Source organism: Pipistrellus hanaki, assembly GCF_964339955.1.
Source record: "Pipistrellus hanaki genome assembly, chromosome: 2".
In the NCBI taxonomy this organism is placed as follows: Eukaryota; Metazoa; Chordata; class Mammalia; order Chiroptera; family Vespertilionidae; genus Pipistrellus; species Pipistrellus hanaki.
The window spans coordinates 195,793,025-195,815,971 of record NC_140504.1 but is presented as its reverse complement, the minus strand read 5'-3'; the positions used below and the strand labels follow the sequence as shown (position 1 = coordinate 195,815,971).

The window sequence follows — 22,947 nt, the reverse complement described above, 5'->3', positions numbered from 1 at the left end:
CCCGCGCCCCATTGGCTGCCTCGCCGTGGGGCCAGAAGCCCCGCCCCTCTGGCGGGGGTCACGTGACCTCTTTCAAAGATGGCCGCCCTGTTGTTTTGATGAATAATACTTGGTGGGGCGCGGGGGTGAGAGTAGGGGCGGCGGGCCAGCGGGGTTGACGCTCTCGGCAGGAGCATCGCGAGCCCCGTCCTCCTCCTCCTCCCGCGGCCCGGCTCCGGCGCGGAGGCGGGGCGTGGCCGGCCTGCTCGGGGCGGGAGGGAGGGGCTTCCCCTCCGCTGCTGGCGCTGCCTGGGCGGCTCTGGGGGTCGCCCGCCCTCGGGGCGTCCACTCTGCAGTCGAACAGTCCCCCGCGAGGAGGAAGGGCAGGGGGGGAAGCGGGATCTGGAGGAAGCACGGCTGCTGCCACGCTGCCACCGCCACCGCCACGAAGACACACCGGGCTCGGGGCACGCGGCGCGGCGGGGACGGAGCTCCCGGCCTGGGCAGCCTGGGCGGCGGGGAGGCGGCGGCGCCCTAAGGTAACCCGCCCCGCGGCCGCAGCGGTGGCGGCCCGAGGAGGCCGTGCTCGGGGCACCGGCGGCTGGAGGCGTCTCCGGGGCGATCGGAGGGACCGACGCCAGGGCAGTTCCGTGCCTCGTGTGTTCTCGTTTGTTCACCTCTGACTATGCAATTCTGAGACCTCCCCCGTTCGGGGGCCCAGACAGCCCGACGGACACCTTCCACTCTCCTCCCGCCCCGATCTAAAAAACGCCCACAAAAACCCAGAAGGATCTCTCCCTGAACGCCTTTCACCATTAAGAGGAAAGCGATGGAGGAGCTGAGCGCTGATGAGGTGAGGAGGTGGGGGGACGCCTTGGGAGATCAGTTGGCAACTCCCGGGGCCTTTGGGGAGGGGCGGGAATGCGCCAGAGGCGAGGGGGTCGAGGTGACGTTTTCCAGGAACGAAACGGGCCCCCGAGAGAGGGTCTCCGGTTGTATGCTCCTGGGTCCCTTTGCCTTCTTCCTTCAAGCTTCATGGACTCCATTTGCTTCTTTTCGAGTCTTCTTTGAAGGGCCTGCCTGTCGAGGCGTTTTTATTCTTTTTCTTCGGGGGATGGAAGCAACAAGGGCTAGATTCCCATCAAGTTCAATGTGTGTGCGCCCGCGCGTGCGCTCGCGCCGTACTGCAGAGATTGAAAGAATCATTTTAGGTGAAATCGGAGTGTGTGTATGCATTTTTTTTAAAGGGAAGGATTTGAAAACCCAAGTATGGATGGCTCTTTCATTGTGTAAGTTGATGGAGCACACGTTTTTGTTCGGGGTGGTGGTGTGGTGGTGGCCTGCAGACAGATTATTTGATTTTTTTTTTTTTAAATGTGTATTCTCCATAGTTAGTGAATTCCAGCCAAATCCTAGTAATGTAACAGGCCGCTTATGACACACTTCTCTCTAATCCAGCCTTTTTCTAGTTTTTGTCGCTTTCAAACTTGGTTTTGCTGAAGCAGACGCGGAACAACCAGCCACTGGGAGCAGATGGCTTTGTAAACTGCCCCTGTGATGATTCTGAAGGGGATGCTACAGATTCCTTCCCTGGTGTTTTAGAGATGATTTAACACGATTGTCATAAAAGCAGGGGCAGTTAGGGTACTAGGAATTTTCATGCGATTCTACTGATTTCTCCCTTTTCACAAATTGGGAGCTTCCTTCCCAGGACCCCAGCTGGCCTCCCTCTCTTCCATCTACCTCGTTTCTTCCACTGGTTCATGCAGAACTTCCCCAGAGTATTGGGAAAGTAGCCATCCATCCTGTTGGTTGTACTCTTAACACTCCTATGCTTCAGTGTTAGCTACAGAGTGTCAGCGTCCAGGGTGGAGCAAAAGGAGGTTTACAGCTTTGAGTACAGAAAACACAGTTTATTTCTGTATTGTTATTTGTTAAATATTGTCTTATTTTCCATATGAACCTGTAAGCCTCCTCTTGCTCCACCCTCTATTTACTTTGTAACGAAAATCCTCTAGGGATGGGGCATGCAAGTGGTGGGTTAAGGGTCAGGTAGGAAAGGAAGCAAATAATTTTGTTGATCGGGATACGTTTTTGCAAAGTCAGGATTGCCCTTTCCGCGTTACTGACCCTCGGGTCTCAAATACATCAGGAACGTGATCTTAAATGAGAAAACTGTTGAACAGTTTCTTTTATTCAGGCAGGAGCTATGAGTTACCCTTAGAGGCACTTGGTTTTAGGTAGTTTTTAAGTGTCCTCCTCCTTTTTTTCTCTTTACTATTAATTCTAATGGTAGTTTCTCTGAAGACATTCTGTGTTTTTTGAAAGTCCTTTACTTTTTTCCCCCCTTGACATTCTCTAAGTTGTCTCTGGTTTACAAGTTTTTACATACTTGAGTTTTCACCAAGCAATTGTTTTCAAACCTATAAAGCATCCAGACCAGTTAAAGATTCTGTATATTTGAACTGTGGCTCTTCACTTTATCCAGTCCTTGAGGAAGGTCTTAAGTTTTTTGTGTCCATATAAGGACAAATGTAGTGGTGGTGGACGAGATAGAAAAACATCTTATCAAGATCAATAGAATATTAAACTCATGGGAACATCTTAAGTCACGAATATAAGATCAATATAAAATGATGTTCAGCAAATGAGTTGTCCTGAACACAAAGGGGTAGTCAAATACCTGGTAATTTTACCCTCAGCAGACCTAGAACAATTTATTTTTGAAAAAATCTTCTTAAGGTGTGTGTGTGTGTGTGTGTGTGTGTGTGTGTGTGTGTCCCGGCTCCTTAAATCCATTTCCTTTAATTCTGGGATTAGGTGAGCAGTTGTCAACAGATATTTCCAAAGCTTTTGCCTTTGCATTGTGACTCTATTGGTGGGAACTTTTGTCGCAGACAGGGTAGGTGGCATTCATTTAGTTAGAAAATAATACACTTATGTTATTAAAAACTCAAACATATATCTCAGGGTGAAATCAAGCAAGACAGTGACCTTTCAGTTTAAAATAGGGAGTCAGGCAAGGCAGAGTTTCATCTTTTTATAAAAAAGTGAAAATGTCTGAGGATAGCATCCACGAAAAATAGAGCCTGTTCTAACCACACTGGTAGCTCTAGAGCAGTGTTTCCCAACCTTCTCTCATGATGAGAATCACCTGGTGGAGTTGTTAAAACACAGATTCCTGAATCCCAACTAAGAAGTGCTAAACTAGAATTTTTGAGAACATATAGGTAAAATTGCATACCTAACTTAGTGCTCTGTATATAACATCTGTCTTAGAGCACTAGTTAAGTATACAATTTTACCTATATGTTCCCAAAAATTCTAGTTTAGCACTTCTTAGTTGGGATTCAGGAATCTGTGTTTTAACAACTCCACCAGGTGATTCTCATCATGAGAGAAGGTTGGGAAACACTGCTCTAGAAGACTTTACATCCTGGCACTTTTTGGTCTCTCCTAGATCACCTTGAGTTCCTGTACTTTTCTTCTAAGCAGAGTACTGCCTTAACTTCATCGATGCTCTTTCTATGTATAGCTCACGGCAGGGAATTCATTGCTCTGCAGCGCAGATCTGTGACTCAGTTCATCCTGCTCATGCGCCTACATTCCAAAGGGTCATTATTTACATTATACTCATTCTGCGCCTGCTCAGGTGCTGTTTTCATATACCAGACAGGTGCTGTGAGTAGGGCAGGTATTTTAAACTGTGGGGATGAGATTGCATTGAAATGATTCACTTTTTTTTCTTTTTCTTTTGTTAAATCTTTATGACCTGGTTCATCTTCAAGATGGCTGGCTGGGGTTTAGGGTGTGGTCAAGGTTGAAGAGGAGTGTGAAGTCTTCCCTCTCAAATGTAGACTATGAGCCCGGAAAGAATTTTTGTGGGTTTATTTGAGCTAAATTGTCAACAATTGCTGGGAAGCAGAATCTCAACAGATTGGGATAATGCTCTGGAGAATGGCGTGTTTTGTTTTTTGGTGTTTTTTTTTTTTTTTTTTTTAACCTAATTTTATACTTTTCAAAGGAGGAAACATAGGTGGGTTACAGGAAATCTATTGGTGATAGATTAGGGAGGTGGGAGAAAGCAAAGAGGGTAAACCTCTGGGATTGGATAAAAAGTAAAATGATAGACACATTACTTAGGTGGGTACAGGACAGTTAACAGTCAATAATTAACATGATAACGACAACAAGGAAGGAATTTGTGGTATCTGTCCTGGCACCTGAAATCATTTGGTTGTACCCTGAGGGGTCCAGAAAAAAAGGGAAATTACAAGTTACCTTGACATTTCAATGATATGTTATTGTAGAGGCAAACCGACAGTAAGCTCAATCCAGGTAAAAATTGACCTTGTCAGGGAAGATACTGGCCTAGAAGGTGACTACCCACCATAACTGCCCTTAGTTAAAGTTTAATTTCAGACCATCCTTCGTGGTCACCCAAGGTCCTTGAGTTTGCAAGACCGCCATGTGGGCCTTCCCTGAGCTTGTCAGGGTAGCATGTGGCCCCTTTCGTCCACAGGACCTTGAATTTTTAGTCACACTAAGTGGAACAGGACTGACATTAAAAAGAAATATATATATATATATATATATATATATATATATATAGAGAGAGAGAGAGAGAGAGAGAGAGAGAGAGAGAGAGAGAGAGAGATTGATTTCAGAGAGGAAGGGAGAGGCAAGAGAAAGAAACAATGATGTGAGAGAATCATTGATCAGCTGCCTCTTGCACTCCCCCTGCTAGGGGTGGAGTTCACAACCTAGGCATGTGCCCTTGTCTGAAATCGAACCCAGGACCCTTCATTCCGCAGGTTGATGCTCTGTCCACTGAGCCCAAACAGCTAGGGTTAGGGACTGATACTTAAAAAATACCTCTATTGTTGCAAGTATTACATTGACCTCTTTCTAGCACATCCAGGCCTTCACCACCCTATTGTCTGTGTCCATGGGTTATGCATTTACACATAAAGTTCTTTAGTTGATCTCTTCCCAGGCTTTCCTCGGAGATTCGACATTCAGGGACTAACATTTGTTAACAGCTTAGAGGCCTGCTCTGTGCCAGCCTCTTTGCCACCATTGTCTCATTTGATAAAGACTGCAATCAAGGAGGTCCTTCACTTTCCCTTATTTTATTGGTGTGGCAATAGAGGTTTAGATTAAATAATTTGTCCATAGTGACCCGGCTTAGAGTTGGAGTTCAAACCCAGCGTTCCTAATCTAAAAGCTCTTTTTATTACATTTTATTGCTTAACAACTGGCTATAAATACATCACAACTTCTATATAAACTAGAGGCCCAGTGCATGAAATTCAAGCACAGGTAGGGTCCCTACACCTGTCCAGCAATCAGGGCCAATCTGTGGGGCGACCAGCAGGGCCCCCACTGGCACCTGCCTTCGCCAGCCTGGTGCCGCCTGCTTGCCTCTGTGGGGAGGCTGGTGGGACAATTGGGGGGCCCCTGCTGGTACCTGCTTTGGCTGGTCTGGGGTCTGTGGGCTGGGGGCAGCTCCTGAGTTGAGTGTCTGCCCCCTGGTGGTCAGTGCTTGTCATAGTGACCAGTCATTCCACCTTTTGGTTGATTCACATATTAGGCTTTTATTATAAAGTATATCCTAACATGCATGATCTGCACAGTTTTTCTATAGAATGCATGATACAATCCAATTTAATAGTCTTTCTTGTACTGACTTTCATCACGCCCCTCCAGTATTGTTCATTCAACAAACATTTTTTAAAAAGATGCTATGGGCCCTAACTGGTTTGGCTCAGTGGATAGAGCATTGGCCTGCGGACTGAAGGGTCCCAGGTTTGATTCTGGTCAAGGGCATGTACCTTGGTTGTGGGTACATACTCAGTAGGAGGTGTATAGGAGGCACCTGGTTGATGTTTCTCTCTCATCGATGTTTCTAGCTCTCTATCCCTCTCTCTTCCTCTCTGTAAAAAATCATTTAAAAAATATATATATTTTAAAGATGCTGTGGCCTGGCCAGCGTAGCTCAGTGGTTGAGCGTCACCCTGTGAGCTAGAAGGTCATGGTTTGATTCCCGGTCAGGGCACATGTGCAGGTTGTGGGCTTGATCCCCAGTATAGGCATGCAGGAGGCAGCGATCAGAGATTCTCTTTTATCATTGATGTTTCTATCTCTCTCTTCTTTCCTTTGTGAAATCAGTAAAAAAAATATATTTTTAAAAAAAGATGCTGTGTAATCCCAGCAATGTGTTAGGTAGGTTAGAAGAAAGATACTCCTTTTTCTTACAATTTAACAAGTGGATGGGGAAGAGATGGAGATAGGGAGATAGGTAGGTAGGTAGGTAGGTAGATAGATGATAGATAGATGATAGATAGATAGATAGATAGATAGGAATCCCGCAATAGCAGTGCCAGGTGCGCATTACTACTGAAGACATTAAGGGACCCTGGTGGGGCCGTGTGTTGGTGGAGACTTTCAAGAAAAAAAACGAGGTTCATGCTGAGCAGTAGCTGCCCGGGAAGGGCCTTTGGAACTGGCTGTGACACAGGATCAGGGAAGAGAGCAGCGGTGGGACTGCAGACAGGATTTTCCCTGGGGGAGAGGGGAGCCAGATCTTGGAGGGTTTTCAGAAATGCTTAGGAGTTTCAGCTTCCGTTAGTAAGACTGTGGCAGCCTCTGCGGGACCTTCAAGCATGGCAAGGGGGTAGAGGTGGCCTGGTGGGAGGTGGCTGCAGGCTTGAGGCTCTGTTGCTCTGGAGCAGTGAGGCGGTGGGGTCCAAAGTCAGGCACCGGCAGTGGGTGTGGAGGAGGCACTCATCAGAAACACCCAGGCTCTAAGCTAGCCCACCTCCATGGTCCCTTTGATATGGAGGGGGCGGAGGTGGGGAAGGAGTAAAGAAGAATCAGTCCTTGGTTTCTAGCTTGGAGAAGGATGGGTGGGCAGGGGTGGGAGTGGGGCAAAGGAACCAGGAAATCCAGACAAGGAACAGATTTTGGAGATGCAGGTGAGTTCGTTTAGACCAGTGTTTCCCAAACTTCTCTCATGATGAGAATCACCTGGTGGAGTTGTTAAAACACAGATTCCTGAATCCCAACTAAGAAGTGCTAAACTAGGATTTTTGGGAACATATAGGTAAAATTGTATACTTAACTAGTGCTCTAATACAGATGTTATATACAGAGCACTAAGTTAGGTATGCAATTTTACCTATATGTTCTCAAAAATCCTAGTTTAGCACTTCTTAATTGGGATTCAGGAATCTGTGTTTTAACAACTCCACCAGGTGATTCTCATCATGAGAGAAGTTTGGGAAACACTGGTTTAGACCAGTGGTTGGCAAACTGTGGCTCGCGAGCCACATGCAGCTCTTTGGTTCCTTGAGTGTGGCTCTTCCACAAAACACCACAGCCTGGGCAAGTCTATTTTGAAGAATTAGCTTTAGAAGAAGTATAAGTTTAAGTTTAAAAAATTTGGCTCTCAAAAGAAATTTCAGCCGAAACCGTTTTGGCTCAGCTGTAGAGCGTTGGTCTGTGGACTGAAAGGTCCCAGGTTCAATTCCGGTCAGGGGCATGTACATTGGTTGCGGGCACATCCCCGGTGGGGGGTGTGCAGGAGGCAGCTGATTGATGTTTCTCTCTTATCGACGTTTCTAGCTCTCTACCTCTCTCCCTTCCTCTCTGTAAAAAATCAATAAAATATATTTAAAAAAAAGAAAGAAAGAAAGAAAGAAATTTCAGTTGCTGTACTGTTGATATTTGGCTCTGATGACTAATGAGTTTGCCGACCACTGGTTTAGACCATTGAAAGATGAGCCAACATGGTGATTCCCCTCCTCTGGCTTTTCTACTCTAATATCTTAATCTTTTTTAAAAAATTCAATATGTTTTTGCCAAAACCGGTTTGGCTCAAGGGATAGAGTGTCGGCCTATGATTGAAAGGTCCGAGGTTCGATTCCGGTCAAGGGCATGTACCTTGGTTGTGGGCACATCCCCAGTAGGGGGTGTGCAAGAGGCAGCTGATCTATGATTCTCCCTCATCAGTGTTTCTAACTCTATCCCTCTCTGTAAAAAAAATCAATAAAATATATTAAAATTTTTTTAAAGTATGTTTTTACTGATTTCAGAGAGAGGAAGGGAGAAGGATAGAGGATAGAGAGATAGAAACATCTATCCGCTGCCTACTGGGGATCAAGCCTGCATCTGGGACATGTGTTTTGACTGGTAATTAAACCGGTGACCTCTTAGTTCATGGTTCATCACTCAACCACTAAGTACATTGGCCTGGCAAACATATATATATATTTTTTTAATCTCACCTGAGGATTTGTTGAGAGAGAGAGAGGGAGAAAGAGAGGGAGGGAGGGAGGGAGAGAGAGAGAGAGAAAGAAAGAGAGAGATAAGAGAAATCTCAATCAGTTGTCTCTGGTACATAACCCGACTGGGGATAGAACCAGAAACCTAGGTATGTGCCCTGATCGGAAATGGAACCAGCAACCTTTTGGTGTGTGGGACGACATTCCAGCTCAGTGAGCCACCCGGCCAGGGCAAACATCTCCATCTTTAAGACCTTTTCTTTTTTATGGCAGACCTCAGAGCTTAAGCTCGCTTTTCCCAGCTAGATGGCTGCTGCCACCACTTTATAACCAGGATTCCTCTTCAGCCCTGGGGAGTGTGGCAGGCAGCTTCCCAGGCCCCTTCTCTCCTTTTGTTCATTTTGGCCAAGAGACGGGAATGATAGTGCTATCAGCCGACATCTATTGAGCTCTTAATGTGTGCTAAGCACTTAATTTGCTCAGCAGGCTGGTATTATTATCCCCACTCTAAAGATAAGAAGACTGAGGCTAATAGAAATTATTAATTAACCGAAAGGCACGTGACTAATAAGCAGTAGAACCTGGATGCTAACCCAAGAAGAGTTCTTTTAAAAATATATATATATTTTATTGATTTTTTACGGAGAGGGAGGGAGAGAGATAGAGAGCTAGAAACATCGATGAGAGAGAAACATCAACCAGCTGCCTCTTGCACACCCCCTACTGGGGATGTGCCTGCAACCAATGTACAAGTCCTTGACCGGAATCGAACCTGGGACCTTTCAGTCCGCAGACTGACGCTCTACCGCTGAGCCAAACCAGTTTCCGCTCAAGAAGAGTTCTTAATCCCTTTACTAAACTACCTGCAAAACAACCCGAGCAAGTTTTACTGTTTACAGCAATTTTTGTTGTTGTTAATCTTCACACAAGGATATTTTTCCACTGATTTTTATAGAGGGTGGGAGGGAGGGGGAGAGACACACACACAGAGAGAGAAACATCGATGTGAGGAAGACATATCGATTGGTTGCCTCCCGCATACACTCCGACCAGGGCCGGGGATTGAGCTGCAATTTAGGTATGTGCCTGAGTTGACTGGAATCGAACCCGGGACCCCTCAGTCTAAGGTAGGGGTGTCGAACTCAATCAGAGAAGGGGCCAAAATCTAAAATCCAGCCTAAATCGCGGGCCGAATGGTTTACTGAACAGTCATAAACTGACAATGTCATAAACTGACAGCGGAGTGCAGTGATGACAGCGCGGTGCGGGCCACATTGCAAGGCCTGGCGGGCTGGATTTGGCCTGCGGGCCTTGGGTTTGACACATGTGGTCTAAGGGCTGATGCTCTATTCACTGAGCCAAACCGGCTAGGGCAGCATTTATTGTTTCTTTTGAGATGGGCAGTGGAAGCCTGGCTATTGCTAAGTGTGGGGCCCATCAAATGCCCTCTATCTGTGGGGGGAGGAGAGAGAAAGGCTCTGACCAGGACCTATGGTCTCAGGGCTTTGCTCCGTGAGTGCATTTTCTCTCCAGGCCTCACGGCGAGTCCAGGCGGAGAGTCTTCCCCTCATGGAGGGCATCTGCTGCTCACCGCGTGCCAGACATCACCCGGCCCTGCTTGCCGGGAGCCTCATCCGGGCAGAGGAGCCAGGAAAGCATCCTGCATACCTGGATGTGTCCAGGATGTGTGTGAGGAGGATGAGGAGGCTGAAGAGAGGGAGAGCAGTGGGCCTGAGGCCTGTGAGTGTCCGAAGTTTGGGGAGGTGGCTTTTGAGTGGGATTTTCCTTCGCCAGAGGGCCCGATGGGGGAAGAGCAGCGACCAGGGCTGCATCCCGATCTCCGGGAACAGCCATGTGCTTGGAGGGAGGTGGGTGGAGCCTGCTTCTCAGGGGCACGGGGCAGAGGAGGAAATTATTCATTATTTTGTAGCAAAATTTACTGAGCTCTTGTACCCGGGTTTCAGTCAGCTCTGAACCCCTCCCTCCTCCTTTTCACATTTCAGCATCTTTGAAATGGGGACGCGTCTTCTAGTGGTGTCATCACCACTGGCCAGGGGGCGGTGGTGTCACAGGTGTCATTTCCTGTTTATGTGCGAACCTGGCTATACCTGTTCATGTGATCGCCCCCTCAGCTGAGGCCACCTGTGTCTCATTTTCAGTGTAAACAGATTACACTTGGATCAGCAATGAAAGCAAATGCTACTTTGTGTGAGGAGAGGAAGGGCAGCTAATAGGGAGCCCACCTGATGTTAGTGAAGAACCACCACTGTTTGCTATTGGAGGAATGACTGCAGTGTCATCTTCCATTGCAAAGCGACAGCCACGTGCACTAGGGAGCTTTAGACGGGCAGACACCCACAGGCCTGTGAAGCTGTGCCACAGTTTGCAATTGAACATGCAATTAGAAGGATTACCTTTCACACCCAGACAATCAGCTGAAAGTCAAAGACACTCCACATTCCTCAGAAGGGAATTTCAGCCCCAGCCGGTTTGGCTCAGTGGAGCAAGCATTGGCCTGCGGACTGAAGGGTCTTGGGTTAATTCCAATCAAGGGCATGTACTTTGGTTGCAGGCTCGATCCCCACTCAGGGCAAGTGCTGGAGCAGTCAAATCAGTGTCTCTTCACATTGATGTTTCTCTCTTTCTATTTCTCCCCTCCCTTCCACTCTGTCAAAATCAATGGAAACAGCCGAAACCGGTGTGGCTCAGTGGATGGAGCATCGGCCTGCGGACTGAAAGGTCCCGGGTTCGATTCCGGTCAGGGGCATGTACCTTGGTTGCGGGCCCATCCCCAGTAGGGGGTGTGCAGGAGGCAGCTGATCGATGTCTCTCTCTCATTGATGTTTCTAACTCTCTGTCCCTCTCTCTTCCTCTCTGTAAAAAAAATCAATAAAATATTTTTTTAAAAATCAGTGGAAACAATATTCTCCGGTGAGGATTAACAACAACCACAAAGAAAAACAACAACAACAAAACAAGCAAAAAAATAAAAAAAAAAAGAAAGCAGTTTCAGAGCAGTGGGAGGCTGGTGAAATGATCGCTGCTCTGTGTGGGTCTGTTGGTAAGGCATCTTGTTGTAGTTTAATAGGCAGGATTTTTTTCTCGGTGCAAAAAAAGAACGGGGCAGCTCACAGTCAGTGACATCTTATATTTGATGAAACAATGTACACACAGCATTGTTCTAGACCCATTTTCACATTTCAGCGTCTTTGCAGTGGGGACGCTTCTTTAGTGGTGTAACCACCACTGGCCAGGGGACAGCGGTGACACACGCATTCCGAATTGTACGTTCAGCTGCACAGGGTGACACAGCTCCCCATGAACAACACCGGCAGCCATCCCTGCTGCCATGGGGATTACATTCTGAGTTATGTTTTAGAAGAATCCTCTGGCGGCTGTGAAGAGACTAAATAAAGGGGAAAGAGTGAAAGCAGAGAGAACGCTTAGGAGCCGTTAGAGGACCAGGCCAGTGGTGGAGAGGGGAGAAAGGCTGATAGCGGATGGGCAGCCATTTTGTGGGCAGAGCCAATAGGACTGGGTGATGGGTGGGTCTGGGCTGCGGAGGAGGAGTTGAGAATGGCCGGGAGAGTTGAACTCTCACCGGGCGGACCATGGCAGCGGAGAGTCATGCAGTGGTAGCTGCCTACACCGCTGATTTCCCTCCAAACAGAAGCCTGGGCAGGCGGCAGGCAGGAGGCGGGCGGTGGCAGCTCCATGCCCAGCAGGGGCCCGGCGCCTTCTGTCTGTACCACCTCTCCTGACATATGGCTTCCCTCTCTTGGGCCCTGCCTGTCTGCGTTCTGCCGGCCGGGAGAGCGGGAGGGGAAGGAGAAGCCATGCTCCTTCGCTTCGGTGGCACAGCCTGCAGTGGCTCTGATCACTCTGCTCACCTCCCAGCGGCCAGACCCGGAGTCACGTGGCCACGGCTGCTGCCAGGAGGCGAGTGCCCTTTGACTGGGTAACCATATGTTCAGCTCCACGTTCCCTCATGCAGGAAGGGGAGGACAGTCCAGCCCTTTCTTTCTCCCCAAATGGGGGAAACACACTCTGCCCCTTCCCGAAGGGGACAACCCTCAGTCACCTTCAGAGCCCGGAATCTCCGGGTGGTACACAGGGTGGGCAGAAGTAGGTTTACAGTTGTAATGCAGTAATTAATAAATAATAATACAGGGATAAACTCTGTGTTTTGTGACCTTGCAACTCTAAACCTATTTTTGTCTCACTCCTTACAGTCCAGGAATCTTTAGATTAAAATTCAAGTTATCTGCCTGGCTGCTGTTGCTCAGTGGTTAACCATCGACCTATGAACCAGGAGGTCACAGTTCAATTCCTGGTTGGGCACATGCCCGGGTTGCAGGCTTGATCCCCAGTGCGGGGCGTGCAGGAGGCAGCAGATCAATGATTCTCTTTCGTCATTGATGTTTCTCTCTCGCTCCCTCTCCCTTCCTCTCTGAAATCAATAAAAATATATTAAAAAATAAAATACAAGTTATCTGCTGCCCCCCTCCCCCAATGCAGTGTGGTGGAGTAGGTTAGGAAGATGGAAATAGGAACTCCCAGTTGGAAGAGGAAAGAGTGGGTATGCAGACTCCTAGCTGGTCCATAGCCGTTGTCAGCTCCTGCCAGGCTGCGTGGGCTCCTGGCAGCCTGGTCAGCAGCCCTGGGCTGCTGTCGGGCGGGAATTCCCTGTCCCTTGCCTCTGGAAGGTCTTCGGGTCTGTTTTCCGGGAGCAGGTCCCTGGAGGATGTCCCCTGCGGGCTGAGCAGGCTCTGCAGCTTGCTCCCTCTGGCTGCTGACGGCAGCGGCCTTCACCCCTGCGAGCCCGGATTGCTAAGCTCTGAGTAAACGGAGACTGAGACCATGCACATGCCTCAGGCACATCTGTGTTCCCTCATCCTGCCTGCAGATCAGCTAGTGCCGCTTGAATGTCTCATTCTTGTGGGACTTCTTGCTTAACGTGGCAGGAAGCCATAAGCACTTAAATTCTGAACCACTCAACCAGTTTCCCTGGAATGACAGGCGTGTTGGCATGCAGGCTGTTCTCTAAGGTGTCACCGGTTTTACCGAACGTTTCATTGTGGCCTAACCAGGGTCACCAGCCTTCCTCCTGCAGTGTCTGTCCCTGTGCTGGTCCCTAAGCCTTTGCCACAGAAATTCTATTAAGATCGGGAGCTCCAACAGAATAACAACTTAAATAAGATAGAGGCTTACTTTTTAACCCTTTATTTAAATTATTTTTTAATTTTTCAGTTACAGTTGACATACAATATTCGTTTCAGTGATTAGACATTATATAACTTACTAAGTGATCATCCCGATAAATCTCGCATCCACCTGACACCATACATAGTTATTAGAATACTAGAGGCCTGATGCCCAAAATTCATGCATAAATAGGTCCGCCCCCCTCCGGCTTCCCTCTGGCACCTGGGACCCAGGCTTGCTTCCCTCCAGCCACTCGCAGGCACCCAGGACCTGGGCTGGCTCCCCTTCAGCCACCCGCAGGGGCCGGACCGGAATGGCTTCCCTCTGGCATCCGGGACCAGCTGGCTTCCCTCCAGCCGCCCGCAGGCACCTGGGACCCGGCTAGCTCTCCTCGGGCCGCCCGCAGGCACCTGGGACTTGAGCTTCCCTCTGGCTCCAGCTTTGTCCGGAAGGACATCCAAAATGACGTCCGATCTGATTAGCATATTACCCTTTTATTATTATAGATTATTGACTATATTCCTTATACTGTACTTTATATCCCCATGACTATTCTGTAACAACCACTTTGTACTTCTAAAAAATCTTCTCAGGGTGGAGGTGGGCTAGAGGGGGTCAGTGGGGAAAAAAGGGAGACATGTAATAATTTCAACAATAAAGAATTATTTAAAAAAAATCCTGCCCGCCGAAACCGGTTTGGCTCAGTGGATAGAGCATTGGCCTGCGGACTCAAGGGTCCTGGGTTCGATTGTGGTCAAGGGCACATCCCCAGTGTGGGGAGGAGTGCAGGAAGCAGTTTATCGATGTTTCTCTCTCATCGATGTTTCTAACTATCTCCCTTCCTCTCTGTAAAAAATAAATAAAATATATATTTTTTAAAAAGCTTAAAAAAAAAATCCTGCCCAAAAATATGTTTAGAGAAAGGGAGGGAGGGAAGAAAGGAGAAACGGAGGGAGAGAGAAACACTGATATGGGAGAGAAACATCAGTAACTTGCCTCCCGAATGTGCCCTGACGGGGATTGAACCTGCAGTCTTGTGTATACAGGAGGACACTCCAACCAGTGAGCCACCAAGCCAGGCCACAGGTATTCTTTTGAAATTGGTTGTAAAAATATTAGAACCCTTGAGAGAAAAGGAAGATGGTGAAAAACCTCTGATTGGTGTGTAGGTTTTGGAATTATGAGGGTCAGCCAATGGTGTGACCCCAGACTCTCCTAACCATTTTGAGAGGCAGCAGAAGCTGAAGGAGGAGAAGGCGGGAGAAGTAGGAAGAGCAGAAAAAGGTGTAAAATTGCTTCGCCCGGTACTGACCACACTGCACTGGGTTGTCTGTTTGCTCGCATATTTCCCCCTGGAGTATAAGCTCCTGGCTGGTCGTCACTGTTTCTTTTTAGTACCCATCTCTGAATAAAAAGCACAGGGCTCGCCGAAACCGGTTTGGCTCAGTGGATAGAGCGTAGGCCTTGGGACTCAAGGGTCCCGGGTTCGATTCCGGTCAAGGGCGTGTACCTTGGTTGCAGGCACATCCCCAGTGGGGGGTGTGCAGGAGGCAGCTGATCGATGTTTCTCTCTCATCAATGTTTCTAACTCTCTGTCCCTCTCCCTTCCTCTCTGTAAAAAAATCAATAAAATGTATTAAAAAAAAAAAAAAAAAAGCACAGGGCTTGGCACAGAATGACCCTCAGAAGATATTTGTTAAATGGCCTGCGTTGGCTACAGTGTGTCTTCATGTGACTCTTAATTTTTATGTTGCAGTAGATTCTCTTGTCACCGCTACATTTAAGTTGCATTAAATTGAAGTAGGCACTTGAAAGAAACCTAAGTCACAGTTGTAATTCATCGTCAGCTATGGCTGGGTTTTATTTCAACCAACCAGTGGAATGACCCTGGGCAAAATATTTAACCCAGTGTTCGGCAAAGTGCGGCTCGAGAGCCACGGGCGGCTCTTTGGCCCCTGGAGTGTGGCTCTCCCACAAAATACCACGTGTGGGCGCGCACGTACAGGGCGATGGAAACTTCGTGACCCATGCGCAGAAGTCGGTTCTCGGCTCTCGAAAGAAATTTCAATCATGAAGTTTGGTATTTGGCTCTGTTGACTAATGAGTTTGCCAACCACTGACAGCCTTTCTGAGCCCGGTTTCCTTACTTGTAAAGTGGGGTTTCCAATATTGTCTCAGGGCTTTGATGTACAGATAATTACCGAGTGGCAGTGAACCCTAAGATGCACTGCCTGGCAGAGTGGGTTCCCGGGACTGATCAGCTGTCCTTCCCGAGGAAGAGTGAACTGTACGCAATTAGAATTTCAGTTGGTGCCCACATAACATTTAAGAAACCCTTTGCATGTAATCATGCCAAGAGCATGAAGGCAGATGCCCCGGCTTGTGTGGAAGGTGTTGGATCCTCTCTCTCCCCTTTACTTCCTGAGGTCTCTTCCCGCCCCGGGGCCGCCTTCCGAATGAAGCCACACTGTCAGCACCGGTCACTCTCCCATTTTCTAAGACCTGGAGTGATCAGGGGCCGGGATCTACTCTGGGTGAAGGTGGAAGGAGGAGGTCTGAAAGGAAGGGAAGTGGACAGTGGGACCCGAGGAGCCCCAGGAAAAACACACCGCAGAGCAGGTAACTCCGGTGACTCCTCTGCTCCAATCCCATCACTCACTTGGCCTTTGGAACGGATTGTCCTCCTGCGGGGCTGGGGCCGGGTGCCGGGTGGGGACATGCTGGAATGGTGTGTCATTGCTTCCCAGCTGCCATAGCGTTAGCTTCTTGTCCATTTCTTTGAAGACAGTGGTCAGGCGGGGGAAAGAGGGGTCTTTGGGGTCCTAGTATTGAGAAGTGTCCGCCTTCACTTAATTTGCTTTCTGATGAAACATTAGGAGACAATTCAATGCACATTGTTTCTTCGCTTCCTGTCAGTGTTTGGGATAGATTCCAGATGTGGAATAGTCCTGGTAATTGAACGAATTGAATTTTCTGACTAGATGCGGCAGCACTTTGCTCATGGACCTTTTTGGAAACCGAATTGCTAGGATTTCCAAGCAAGTCATACGGAGCACCTGGCCTCTGCCACTCACCTGTAGACACGTCAGGTCAGGGGCTTTCCGTGGTCAGACCCTGTGTCTGTACTTGTCGTTGGGACCAGCCTCCCGGGCAAGTGGCCTGGACTCACCAGTGCCCGCACTTGCTTTCACGCTCGCGGTCGCTGTCTGCGAGTCCGAACACATTTGGAGCGAGAGGCTCTGCATCTCATTGGCTCCAGGCCCCGGGATTCTGCAGCTGGGCCTGCTCGCCCCTGGCTTTCCCTGTGCAAGTGGGCATGACTGGGTAGAGTTCCACTAGAACCCAAGATGGTAGAAAACCGAGCAGAAGCTTGAGAGATTCTTCCTGTTTTTTATGGAGAAAATATGAGTGTGTGTCTGACTGTAATGCCATGTCATTAATAGAATTTCTTGAAAATTTTAACAGGTTTCTTTGCATATGTGATATCGAATCTTTGGTTCATTAACTTTATCAAATAGATTCACTTTTTTAAAAATCTGGAGCTTTTTTATTTTTCCTTTCTTTTCTATTTTTTCTTAAAATCAAGAGTTTTGACATACAGGCATTTACTTCCATATTATCTTTTGCATTTTGTACATCTTTTTTCTCTAATCTCCGTAAAATTTCTTTTGTATTTTATCAAGGGTAATACATTTTGGTAATATTCTTACAGTGTAATCATTCATGAAGTATGAATTGTGTTTAAAACTATAGCTCATGTTGGGTTTAGAATTTAAAAGTGTTATCCAGCCCTGTCAGTGTGGCTCAGTGGTTGAGCATCAATCTATGGAGGTCACGGTTTGATTCCCAGTCAGGACACATGCCATTGTGGGGCATGCAGGAGCCAGCTGATCAGTGATTCTCTCTCATCATTGATGTTTCTATTCCTCTCACCCTTTCCCTTCCTCTCTGAAATAAAAAAAATATATACATATTTTTAAAATGTTAACCAATGGCTAGTTTTCTATAGTATTAGTATTTTTCTATAAATACTTATCTGTGATAGCCAGTCAGGTATTATGATTGACCAAAAATAATCCTGTGCAGTTTACTAATTTAAAAAAAACATACATTTAATCTTAGAGATGGAGACATTCTGTATATATGGATGTCAATGAGGAAATTTCTGAGAGGGAAATGGAAAGTAATGCAAAATTTAAAAATATCTAGCAACCTTCCTAATCTAACAGAACATAAAAAGTTGGGTGTGATTTGATTTATATTATACTCATACTAGTGGCCCAGTGCATGAATTTATGCACATTGAAAGGAAATTAATTAGAAGAAATATTTTAATATCACTTTTTGCCATTTCTCTATAAAGAAGTGTCAGAGATGAAAGAAAATTAGTAAAATGTATATGAAAATAACATACAAATTGATTAGTAAGTAATCAGTAACAACATTGTATAACAACAAAGACAGGACATAAAAACATTGATAAAAACAATGACTGATAAATTGGTTAAACTTATTCTAATATCTCCCTGTGTACCACATTAAGAGTAAAAACACTTTCAGAGTGCTTGACTAATTTCCCTTGCAATGAAGTATTTACAACTTTAACTCTAATATTACACACTTTTCGAACTTGAGAGAAAGCAACTTATTACTGTCTGTGTCCGAAAACCGGTTCAGATGGGAATATTCCTACTCTGTCTGGAGTTTGTCCTTGTGATTTATTAATAGTCATCGCAAATGCTCGCATCTCTGGAAACTGTCTTCCAATTAATTTAAATGGGAGGCCAGTGTCAGGCGGGGACAAATCAATTCTTGGAATCAGAACAGTCTCTCCTTCCGCAGATTCTGTTAATGCTTCAGCTTCGGTGATGTTAGGCTGCAATCTTTTGTGCCAGTAGTTGGTCTTCAGACATGCACTTTCTTTGAGCTTCAGAATGCCAACAACCAAATTCACGAACAACAATGACAGATCAAAACATACATGTGATTGGCGCTGACAGGAGCGTTATATGTATCACACATGTGCGAGTCAAGGTTTATTTTTATTTTATTTATTTATTTGTGATATACTTTATTGATTTTTTTTTTTACAGAGAGGAAGGGAGAAGACAGATAGTTAGAAACATTGATGAGAGAGAAACATGGATCAGCTGTCTCCTACACACCTACTGGGGATGTGCCCGCAACCAAGGTACATGCCCTTTACCGGAATCAAACCTGGGACCCTTGAGTCTGTAGGCCGATGCTCTATCCACCAGGCCAAACCAGTCAGGGCCAACGTTTATTTTTAAATTGCCAGTACACGTCATGTACACTGGCTGGTCAATCAGATGATCGGATGGACAGATGGCCAGTTGGTCACTTAGCCTTTTAAAAAATAGATAATTGTCATTCTCAGGGTATTGAGAGATAAGAACACTCAGAACAAAGCAGACAATAAATACTTTTTTTGAAGGAAGATGAAGGAAAGAGTTAAAAATGCTAAAAAAAAAAAATGTTTTTTCAAGAAGCTCTTTTCTTACTGTGTGCAGATCCATCAGAGGAATTGGTACTTCAGTTTCAGCAGTAATTTGTAAAGATGCTAGCCCAGGTTGCACAGGCAGACAGTGCACAGCCCCTTTGAACTTGGAACGTCAGTTGTGCAGAGCAGAGCGGTGTGTCACTTAGGGCTTTTTGTTTTAGGTTCGTGCTTGGTGGCCATTAATGGATTAATTAACCTTTTACTTTTATGTAACGAATCTTTTACCTTTGATACAGAACAGGCGGCATTGCCCTGGATTTCATCAACAGAAGTGCCCCCTTCCTCCCCTAAGGACCACTCGGGGCCGGGTGGCCTTCTGTAAGGGCTGTTTTTGCTCGTTCACTTTTACTCTGTACGGATGGCCTCACACTCAAAAAGCTTGGTGATGGCTGATCTAGGGAATTGTGAATAAAGTAGTCTTTTGCCTTGAGATGTTGTGATTAGAGTGGCAATTATATAATTGTTTCATGTGCATTAGAAATTATGTGAAGGGACACGAAAGATGGGGGAAAATAGAAGTTTCTTAAGTATCATCTCCATTTTCATTTATGCATTTTTTGCACTAATAACAATATCCATTGTAATTTAAGTTGTAATTTAAAATGCCCAAAAGGGCTGAAGCCGGTTTGGCTCAGTGGTAGAGCGTGGGTCTGCGGACTGAAAGGTCCCAGGTTCGATTCCCGTCAAGGGCATGTACCTTGGTTGTGGGCACATCCCCAGTAGGGGGTGTGCAAGAGGCAGCTGGTCGATGTTTCTCTCTCATCGACGTTTCTAGCTCTCTATCTCTCTCCCTTCCTCTCTGTAAAAAATCAATAAAATATATTTTTAAAAAATGAAGTTACTGTATGGTGAATTTAAAATAAATAAATAAATAAATAAATAAATATAAAATGCCCAATAAATAAATAAATAAATAAATAAATAAATAAATAAATATAAAATGCCCAAAGGGAATTATTGCATGTGCCCTTTTTCAAACTACTTTTTAAACTCGGTTTTTAAAAATTGTGGTAAAATACATATAACATAAATATATACCTCCTTTAAAGAGCAGGAGATATTGAAGTGAATAGAAAATAGATTATTTTCTTTTAAACATTACTGAGCTCTAGATAGATGGATGAATGATGGGGTTGGTGGGTAGAAGGAAGGTATGAGAGGTGGATGGATAGATGGGTGAATGAATGGATGGATATAGATGGGGGAGGGGTGGATATGGATGGGTGGGTGGGTGGATGGGTGGATGGATGGATGTGGATGGGTGTGTAACCTCCCTATGAAGTGCCTCCTTTGTGACTTTTTTATTTTATATGTGACTCTATCATGTGCAGACCTTACCATGCTCCATTTTAATTGTTGATTTTCTTCTATGTCTTTTCCCATTGGGTCTCGAGCTGCTCGACGGTGGGGATTATGACTCACGTGTTGTCGTATTTTTAGTGCCTGCCCAGGTGCCTGATGCAAAATAGACACTTAATAAACCAAGAAAGGACTGCATTTGCAGGGACAAGAATATGTTCATGAGGTGTCTTTCTTTTTCCCCTTTTATTTACTGGCACTTTATGTATCTTGAACCAGAAAATGGAAATGCTCTTTATTTTAATATACACACTCATCAAAGAGGGACGTTACCACTGCTCGACTGTTGTCAGAGTGTGACTATATCTGCAATGCTAACATGCTGCACATAAATTCATTTATTCATAACTGATAATGGACAGGCGCTGTGCCAGCGGGGAGTAAGGTTGCCTCTATTTGCAAGTCAGTGCACCTTGGAAGGGATTTTCTGCTGCAAGGTCACTGGGGTATGGTTATGGTCGCGCTCTCCCCAGTGAGACTGACTACATTAGCATCTGTTCTGTAGCTGAGTTCACTTTCCTCCTGTTTAAAATGGGAAAAGAGCCGAAACCTGTTTGGCTTAGTGGATAGGGCGTCGGTCTGCGGACTGAAGGGTCCCGGGTTCGATTCTGGTCAAGGGCAACCAAGGGCACATCTCCAGTGGAGGGTGTGCAAGAGGCAGCTGATCGATGATTTTCTCTCATCGATGTCTCTCTTCCTCTCTGTGAAAAATCAATAAAATATATTAAAAAAAATAAATAAATAAAATGGGAAAAGAAATGTATACATCTCTTCGGGTTATTAGCTACGCTTATATACACTGAGTGGTCAGATTATTATGGTCTCTGGACTCATAATAATCTGGCCACTCAGTGTACTTCTCTTGAGTACCTCATTTATTTGATATCAAAGATACTATAAATCGTGCACCTGATCAGTTTTCCCCTTTGCACTGGCTGAAAGAAAGCTCAGGGCAAATAGGTGGTTGATCTCCAGCAAAAGTCTAGAATACTGTTGGTGCCCATTTGAGATACAGATACACTGAGTGGCCAGATTATTATGCGTTCAGAGATCATCATCATCTGGCCACTCAGTGTGTATGTGAACCCTTTAGAACAGCAGCTGGCACCTGACAAAGCTAGCTCATGCCATTCATTATGTTCTGTCGTAGGCTATCCAGAGCCGAAGTGGTTGGCAGTGACCAGCCAGAGCAGCTGTGGTATCAAGCTGCTGACTTAGCTTCTCTCGGCAGGCGAGTTGGTGACGGGATTGTACTGAGAAGTAAGGATATTTACTTGTGTTCAGGTCAGACCTTTGAAGGAGAATTTAAGCCATTCTTGCTGTAATGTTAGGATTGAAGGAAAAGGCATCCTTCCACGTGTGGGCCTCTTTTATCTAGGATGGCAGTGGTAGACTGAGGTGAATATACTTTCAAAATGGGAGGCAGTTTAAGCAGAAGGACTTTCGGAGCTTTTAAATGAAAATTAATTTAAAATCACAAATTTTTAAAAGGTGACTGCTGGTGGATTTTAGATTGCAGAGCTGTGGTGTTCAGATTTCAATGCATTTGTTTTGGGATGTATTTTGGGCTTACATACAGGCATATTGTGAAATTGTCATAGCATTTTGTAAGTTTTAGATATGGCCAATTATTAAAAAAAAATAAAACCACAACAATAATTAAAATAGGACCTCTCTCTAGGAGAAGACCATTCCAACCAGTAAATATTGGAAAGCGTTTTTCTTTGTTGGGATTTAATATTTTAGTAGAAAAATAAGATGCTTTGGTAGAATGACTGTTTACTAACTTGAAAAAAAGGCTTTTTGGATTTATTCCACCCACCCCCACCCCTCACCAAGTGCTAAAGAGGACCAGCTTGGCCTATCCTGTTTTAGGTTCTGCCTTGCATCACCACAGTGTCCCTTGCTGTTTTTTAATTTTTTTAATTTTTATTTTTTTTAATATATTTTATTGACTTTTTTACAGAGAGGAAGGGAGAGAGATAGAGAGCTAGAAATGTCGATGAGAGAGAAACATCGACCAGTTGCCTCCTGCACACCCCCAACCGGGGATGTGCCCATAAGCAACGTATATGCCCCGGACTGGAATCGAACCCGGGACCTTTCAGTCCACAGACCGACGCTCTACCGCTGAGCCAAACCGGTTTCGCCTGTTTGTTTGTTTTTTAATTTATTTATTAAGGTATTACAAATAATAGTACATATGTCTCCTTCCCACACCTCAGCGACACCACCCCCCCCCCCCCCGCCCCCTCCAATCCCCTCCTCCCGCCCCGCACTTGCCCTCCCCGCCCGGCAGCGCCTGTGTCTATGGTTGTGCTTACATGCATGCAGACAAGTCCTTCTGACTTGAATCTATTTTTAGTTCAGGAATGTGAGGTAGGATGTGCTACCTTAGGATTGAACAGTTCTGGGGAAAGCCCTGTTTTAATGCCATTCGGGAAGCAAGAACTGAAATAGTCGAGACACGGAAGCTTTGGAGATGAGATTCCGTTCTTGGTGTGCTTGGGCTGGCTTGTGGTTCGGGACCGAAGTCGAGGAATTGGAAGTTCCTTTTTGTGCTTTTGGTGTTTTCTCTCTGTGACAGCGGGGGAAACA

At 45.9% G+C, this 22,947-nt stretch overlaps 1 protein-coding gene across 2 annotated transcripts in view; it reads left to right on the top strand.

Moving 5' to 3' along the window:
* The first annotated feature begins 70 nt into the window (after positions 1 to 70).
* Positions 71 to 22,947, top strand: part of UBE4B (ubiquitination factor E4B) — a 91,772-nt gene continuing 68,895 nt past the window's right edge. For both annotated transcript variants that reach the window (XM_084875733.1, XM_084875732.1), the window contains exon 1: positions 71 to 832. In XM_084875733.1, the coding sequence (XP_084731859.1) occupies positions 809 to 832 (24 nt within the window). In that variant the 5' untranslated portion in view covers positions 71 to 808. The remainder of the gene's footprint in view (positions 833 to 22,947) is intronic.